Below are 7,709 nucleotides of genomic sequence, written 5' to 3' on the forward strand. Positions count from 1 at the left end.
GCTGTCTCTATTAGCTGCTCTCTAATAACCTTCATTTAGAATGACACACACCCATTTGACCTTATCTTTTTGAATTAAAGTAAATAAAAGTCAATTTCAAAGTGAGGAAGTCATTTTTGTGAGTGAGGTAAGTCAAGTGTGACCAAAATTTTAATCACGCAAATGAACAAAAAAACTCGCTCCACTAAGAGCCAAAAATGACGTCACGCACGCACTTCAGTTGAAATTGTATGAGCGAATGAACAAAAAGCAGATGAAGTGGTTGTGACGTCATATGGTCGTAACAAAAATCGCGAAGACGAAATAAAAAATATAGCAGGACAAGTCCTGACGTACAATTCAAAGAATTTTAATTGACTTAACAAACGACTAGACCTAGCAGGGACTATGACTTAGCTGGAAAAACCATTTCTAAAAAATCAGATCAAAAAATTTAAAAAAAAACAGAAAATCAAAGTTAAAAGGCAGCATGTGAACAAAAAACCACTAGCGAAAAAGTGAAATTTGGTTTTTAAAAACACTAGGCCTAGAATGAACTATGAATGGATTGGGAAAAACATTAAACAAACGATCTAAAAAATCAGAAAAAACAGTAAAAATCAAAGTGAAATCGCCGCATGTTAACAAAAAATCAGACGAGAAAGCGAAATTTTGTTCAAACACCGTTTTCTCACTCTACTTTAAAATTAGAGTTAACAAATTTCACGCCACAAAACCACTCGCTTTTTCGGTCCACTTCCTGTTTCGGCGTGACCAAAATCACTACTCCAATTCGACTTCAAAAATCATGAAAATGTGTGAACAGATCTTAAAAAAAGACAGCGCCCCAATACAATTCAAATTCTTTGAATTTTAAAAAAAACCAAGAGAAGGCCAATAATAGCCCCACCTATATAACATTAACATCGTCATTAGACCTTAGTTAACTGAACCATTCAATTCGAGCATTTAACGATTTTTATATCAAATTTAACAAAAGGCAACATTAATCAAAATAATCATTATTGAGGGATATTAAAAAAACAATATACCAGGGCACTAACTGCAAGCTCATTTAGGAAACCAGCACATCATAGTCAGCAAAACAAAACTTTAAAAAATATCAGAATGAAACAGAGATTCAACATTTGTCCAAATTAAAATTGATGTTTCTCATCTTTTCTCTTGTGTGCTTTGTGGAAAATTATCAACTGCCTTTGATTCAAAGCCATTGTTAAATATTTTACGAATCGTGCATTTTAAACTAGAAAACATTAGATGGGGAAAACATTCACTTATTTTGGTACCTCCAGCGTGTAAACTGATAGCTGCAATTTCTTTTTGCTAACTAATGTCTGCTTGTTTAATATAAATTTTCGATCCGATTGACTGCTTTTGCTGAACTTGCCACTCTTGCTGAGTGGCATTATGTGTAAAATAATTGACAATGCATGTGTTCAACATCTGTTAAATTTATATCAAAATGAGTTATGATTTTTCAGTTCTCATATTAAACATAAACCGAGTAACGTCGGTCGAATAGCTCTCGAACGACTGTTGAGGCAAACGATTTATAAGAGGGCATAGGATAGAGAAACTTTGGTGATCGTGCAAAAACTAAATAGGGATAGTTTTCATCCCACGACCTCTTAAATAAGAGTTGGTGACATTAATCTCTACGATATACTGGCTTTGTTCGGTAAGCTCTCACCATCGGTTTTATTTTAGCAGTAGACTTAACTTCTGAATGAGCGCAACAAATTATTCAAAAAGTCAAAACTCAAGCGTGAGAGATGAAATCAAAAGAATAATCTAAAAAACGGTTATGCAAAAACTTGGCGTAAAAAAGATACACGCGTTTACAATAAATGCTTCAAACTTCGTTTGAGCAATTAATTAATAGCAAAGTAGACTTAGCATAGCGTGACCTCGACTCCAGATGCATATAGGTAAACTGCGCCAATAATGATGAATGTTCCGAAATTTTTAGGACTAGAAACAGGATTATAATCAGCCAGATAAAAAAACCGGTCGTCGTTACATGCCAATATCAATCGACAATCACAATTCAAATTGAAAATTTAAGTTTTCTTTGAGTTTTTACAGTTTTCCTGCATTTTTGGGCAACCCAAGCCCAACCCATATGCATAAGTTTGAATTTTTGAGATAAGTTTAATATTTTACGCAAGCTTATGCAGCTGCATCTAAAACTATCAACAGTGAATCAATACAGAACTAGTGTCTCTCAATTTGCAAAACAGGTCCACTTAATCACCACACCAAAAATGTTCTGTCTTATAGACAAAAAGTTTAACCACTCAATCGAGCGAACGAACATTCTAAAACAAAAACGGTCAAGCAAAAATTTTGTACAAAAAAGAGCATGAACACAATAATTGCTTCATTCCAGAGCAATCGATGGTCCTAGGTGATTAACCTGATCTAGCCCTGTGCTTTGCGTCCCTTATCCTCTTCCGAGCAAGTCTTCTCGGACTTTTGATAGAGTTCCGATCGTCCTGTTCAAACTTGCGTTTCGCTGCTACTTTTTGCTGCTCCGCACTTGTCGCGCTGTCCCCACAAGCACCTGAGGTGGAAGCGTTGAACTGTTGCATTTCATTTAGTTGTCGAATACTTGTTGGTTGATTATTAAGTTGATGTACATTGTTGTTTGTTGATGATTGGTGTTGCTTTGTAGAAACTGTTGAAGACGTCGAAGGTTGCGCTTTAGGAGCCAATGGAGAAGTAGAGTGAGGGGTTGTCCCTATCATCGCTAAGGCAAACTTCCGACAACCAAATTATCTGAAAGTTAAAAAAACAAGTCACGTATTTCACCTTCAAAATTGAACTGCCGTTCAATTTGATTAAAAATACGTTAGATATCTTTATTTTGACGGATTTTTGAGAATGAAGGTTTGCTTTCACCTGTATTCATTCATAGTCAACACTGTTAATATGTACAGTATAGTAAAATCATACTGTAGTTCACATTACGTGCATATTATGCTTACAGCGGTTAAAACGCATGCGCTTCAAAACAAAACATACATTACAAATAAAATCCACACAAAAAAATGCTTCAATCGTTTCTTTGCAGATGAAAAATTTTATGCGAAATTCAATTGTGTTATATCTTTCTCGCATTCGAATGATTATAATCTGGGTTTGATTTTTTTGTACGGTGTGTGAATTTTGGTAATTAGGGATAATTAAATATTTTTATTTCCTTTTTAATGAAACAATCAGTAACCACAGAAAGCATCACGTAACTGAATCTTAAGACATTTACAATCGCTCAAATTATTGATTCAAAATTGGATTAAAGACTAGAGGAATTTGATACTTTCTCAAAATCAATTTTCTACGCCGATAAAACCACGAATAATACAGCAGCTAAACAGTGAAAGTACATCTATATTAGTGACGTCATGGCCGAATCGTCTCTGATCACCGAAGACCGACAGAAGTCCCAAATTACAATCAAACTTCCCAATGCGTCTCCAGGGACCCCTGACACAACCTCCACTAGGGATAAAATCATACAGAAGGATGACAATAGATCAGAACCTACCACTGGACGAGCAGCCAACGATCTGTCTAAGGTTTTAGATACTTTTCAGAATATATGGAATTTTTCGTTCAATGGGGGATAAGGAAACAGTTCTAAATCTATTAAATCTATCAAATCTAAAGCTGAACTTCAGACTCAAACTAAAAAGATCAAATATAAAGAATGTCCGAGTGGGCTTCAAATCGGATGCGGGAACAGATAAGATATTTCTAAGAACCGTATATTTCTAAGTAATTTAGATAGTTTTTAGCACTGTCCATACCCAAGACGACCTGAACAAGGCAAAGTAGATTTTATTTTATTTCAACTATGTATAGTAATACGCAAATTGGTATGCAAATGTTTTGAACAAGATTCGAGGACTTTCTGGTTAAGATTGGGAGTGGGTAAAAGTTTCACAAGAAAGTTGTAAAGGAAAAATGGTTGCCCTTGCTGAGTTCTTAATCCTTGAAGAAATTGATAACGTCAGCCTTACTTCTATTGCGCAAACCAATTGGAACGACTTAAACCTACATCAGAGTAGAAAATAGTACAACGCTAAGTTCTCCACAAACATACGCCAACAAAACCTGAATGGTTCAAATTTAATTGACGTTCTTTTGTCTTAGGGTAAGAGTGACGGCGGTGTAATGAATAAAGGTGGTGGTTTGGACACAACAGATAAGGATGCGTGCGCCAGGCGGATTCAACAGTTTTGGTGGAGGTGGAGGGACAAACAGATGTTCTTGCTGCTCAAACATTCTGTCAGGGCAGCCGAGATGTCACTCAGCTACGATATCCTCAGAAAGGTATCATCTTGAACTCTTACACGTCACAAATACTCCGTAAACAATAGATCAATTTTAAAATTAGTACACCTCAACGAAGACAGAAAACTTCATCTTACAGCTCAAATTGAGACAAACAATTTGAAAAAAGCTGAGAAAAACAATCTCAAATGGATGGTTTGCACTCCACACCCGCAACAAAACAATTCAAGTTCATTGCTGAAAATAACCGCTCTAAATCATGTAGTTGAAAATCAGAATTTATTAAATTTGTGAAATATCGGTGAAACTGATAATCTTCTAGGTTTCTCCGGCAGAAGCCGAGCTACTTCGAGACCCTTCAATAAAAGCCAGGATTCGATTCCGCTTCGCCGGAACTGAATTCCCGCCAATTGTTGTCTTCAAGATATTTCTATTGAACAAAAGCAACATGCTAAGTGGGAAGAACTGTATCAAACCCGCAAGCGAAGCCTCCAAAGATTGTCTGAGGCGAATGGGCCAGAGAAACTTTGTCAACCAAATGCTTAGAGATGCGTATCACTTCGACAAAAAGAAGGTATCTGTTTATTAACCTCAGAGTTTCATTGAATTATTTCTCGTCGATTCATCGTTACCAATTAGACAAGAATTTACCTAGGAAATCTGTATGCTTTTTGGTACCGCTAATTGGTTTAAACATAAACCGACTAGCATTGGATGAATTGCTCTCAAAAGGCAAATCGAGCCATTTAATGCAGAGCTAAGAAATTTTAATGGGTGCAAAAGAAAACGTAATCAACAATTATTTCAAAATTTGGGAAAGAGTAGGTAAAGTTTGTGCATGAGCACCCCAATCTCAAATAGCTCCCCATTAATTACCATTTCAAAAGAAGAATAGAACGATTGAGAAGACACCATCACCATGCCATGACAAATTGGGGAAAAGACTTCAACAGTAGTTGTGTTTAGGTGTGGGACATTGATGAGATTGTGAGCATGAAGGACTACTGGAAACTTCAATCAGATCTGGACGAACTGCCTTGTAATATGGGAGGCCGGGAAAACCACTGGCGAAGGCTAACTTTAAGGTGCTACAGAGCTACTTTCCGATTTCAATTGGAACTGACATTAATTTGAAAAAACGTCAATGTAATTTATCCAGCCTTATTAAATGACCGAAGCAACAACACTAGAGCGACCTCCTTTGGCATTCTCAATCTACGTTCAACAATTCTACTGCAACTGTCTTCTTTATCTTTTGCTCAGAAAATAACCCGATTTCTATATTAAAGCTGTTACCTTAGACCCCTTCACCTCAGACCATATACTTAAAAATGAATTTACATAAAGTGAAGGGGTCTAAGTTAACAACTTACTATGGAAATTTGAGCATTTTTCTGCGCAAAACGAAGAAAGTTGCAACGGGAATGTAATATTTCGTTTGTTTACAGTGAGATTCCGCGTTACACCGTATTTTACGACCTGCTTGAGTTTCTCGAATCTGGACATGGAAAGTCTGACCACTTGAGGGATAACATCCCCCGACTGCTGACCAGACCCAGCACAGTGGCACATGAGATGGAACAGGCACACATTATAGCCCAGATGAAGGCACCTCCTCAGACACCAATATCTCCCAGCAAAATGACAACTGCACGTGCTAACTTACTCGAGAAAGAGAGAACACGAAACAGTTCAAGGTTGTATTGCTTGATCTTACAGTATGATCGGTTAGCAAGAATTCGCAAAATTTGACAACTATGTACATCAATGTACCTTGTTATAAAAACTTTTAAGCTTCTTCGGCAAGTATGTTCCAAATTCGAAAACCAACTGATCGCTAAAAACTGACTAACGACAAAATTTACCAGGCCAATACAGCTTACGTATCAATAAAGTTAACAACACAATGTTGAAGCAAGAAATTATACGCAAATGTTCATTTCGACTACTCTAAATTTTAACTACAACGTCTGCTTAATTGGTGTCCCGCATTTTTACCCCTATTCATTTAACTTCCTATCATTTAAACCCGATTTATTCTCCCCTGTCCCCTGTATCATTCAACCCCTCTATCTTTTAAACCCTCTATCATTTCATCCCGATTTTAGTCTTTCTATAAAATAAGGATTATTAAATTAGCAATATATTCATTTTAACTTCAACGGCTGCTTAATTAATAGGGGTAGTAAGCAGGCGAGGGAAAGGGCAGAGAGCATGCGACAGATGTACACGCGAGGAGCAACAGAGGAGACCTTGGACCCGGCTGGAGGAGGGAGATTGAAACAGAACACTTTTGTCAGCATAGAAGAGAACTGGGAACAGGAGGCAGAACAACTCTTCAAATGGAGTCAGGAATTGAGCTTTGAAAAAACAATGGACATATAACATAATCTGAAGACCAAGAATAAGCAAGAAATAACAATAAATATTCACCACAGATTAGAATTTGAGATTTGTATTTTAAAAACTTATTGCAGTTTTCATTTTTTTGCACATACTAGATAAACCAAAACCATGTAACCACTTTATGAACCATAGTCGACAAATTCTGGGCATCCAACTATTCAAAAAACGTGCCCAATTTTCTCAAACAAACAAACAAGCACAAACGCAATCACAACATAAGCCGACTTAAGTCGGGCGAATTGCTCAGAAGATCGCCAGCATGGGGCGTGAGCGGAATCATGGGTGTGAAGCGATGGGAGGGGTGGTTGCGTTGGGACTGCTGGATGAGAGGGGGGTCCAAATCTCCCGGTGGGTGATGGACGGAGGAGTATTGGGAGGGTGTGTGTGTTTGTGTGTGTGTGTGTGTGGTGGGGGGGGGGGGGGGGGTGATTCGGTGAGAATGGGGGGTTGTGTTGGGGGCTGCGGTAGGGGGTCACTGAGGGGGTCTAACTTGTAAGATTAAGAACAGCCCTTCACAGCATGAAATTTTCGCCTCGAAACAGTTTTGGTGAATCACTTTCTCAAAGACTATTAAGGCATAAGGCTCTCTACGAGAATTTAATACACTCTGAGCGCTACTTGTTAATCGCGTTTTTGCGGACAAAAGGTCAAAAGAGTCAGACGAAAAATCCATCAAGCAAAAAATCGCAATAGAAAGACTCCAGTACTAATATACTTGCTACAAACTTCGTTTGAGAGTAATTGAACATCTCAATTATTGCTCAATGCCTCGAAATTGACAAACACGAAATATAAGGACATCTGTTAGTCAAATACAGTAACACATGTATTTCAATAGACCTTGAATTTCCAGGTCAATATTTCCAGAAACTAGAGCACGATGGAGTTTTGCACCTTAGCCAATTTGTCATCAGAAAAGCTAGAAAAATCAATTTGTTGCGCGCAAGTCTCTTTGAAAAATCACATCTGATGAAAAATCGACTGAGAAGTTTTCAATTTTTCAGAAA

At 37.4% G+C, this 7,709-nt stretch overlaps 2 protein-coding genes across 2 annotated transcripts in view; one reads left to right on the forward strand and one right to left on the reverse strand.

Moving 5' to 3' along the window:
- The window catches only part of LOC142342514 (bifunctional arginine demethylase and lysyl-hydroxylase JMJD6-B-like), a 37,624-nt gene extending 34,828 nt beyond the window's left edge, over positions 1–2,796 (reverse strand). Inside the window, exon 1 of the mRNA XM_075393865.1 lies at positions 2,417–2,796. Coding sequence (XP_075249980.1) covers positions 2,417–2,747 — 331 coding nt within the window. The 5' untranslated portion in view covers positions 2,748–2,796. The remainder of the gene's footprint in view (positions 1–2,416) is intronic.
- A 203-nt stretch (positions 2,797–2,999) lies between these two features.
- On the forward strand, positions 3,000–6,816 carry LOC142351478 (uncharacterized protein CXorf58-like). The gene is made up of 6 exons (XM_075403519.1): positions 3,000–3,578; positions 4,156–4,335; positions 4,619–4,870; positions 5,263–5,381; positions 5,745–5,993; positions 6,477–6,816. The coding sequence occupies exons 1-6, from the start codon at positions 3,405–3,407 to the stop codon at positions 6,679–6,681; spliced, it is 1,179 nt and encodes a 392-aa protein (XP_075259634.1). The 5' UTR covers positions 3,000–3,404; the 3' UTR covers positions 6,682–6,816.
- The last annotated feature ends 893 nt before the right edge of the window (positions 6,817–7,709 follow it).

This window comes from Convolutriloba macropyga, chromosome 1, assembly GCF_964194025.1.
Source record: "Convolutriloba macropyga chromosome 1, txConMacr16.3, whole genome shotgun sequence".
Taxonomy (NCBI): domain Eukaryota; kingdom Metazoa; phylum Xenacoelomorpha; order Acoela; family Convolutidae; genus Convolutriloba; species Convolutriloba macropyga.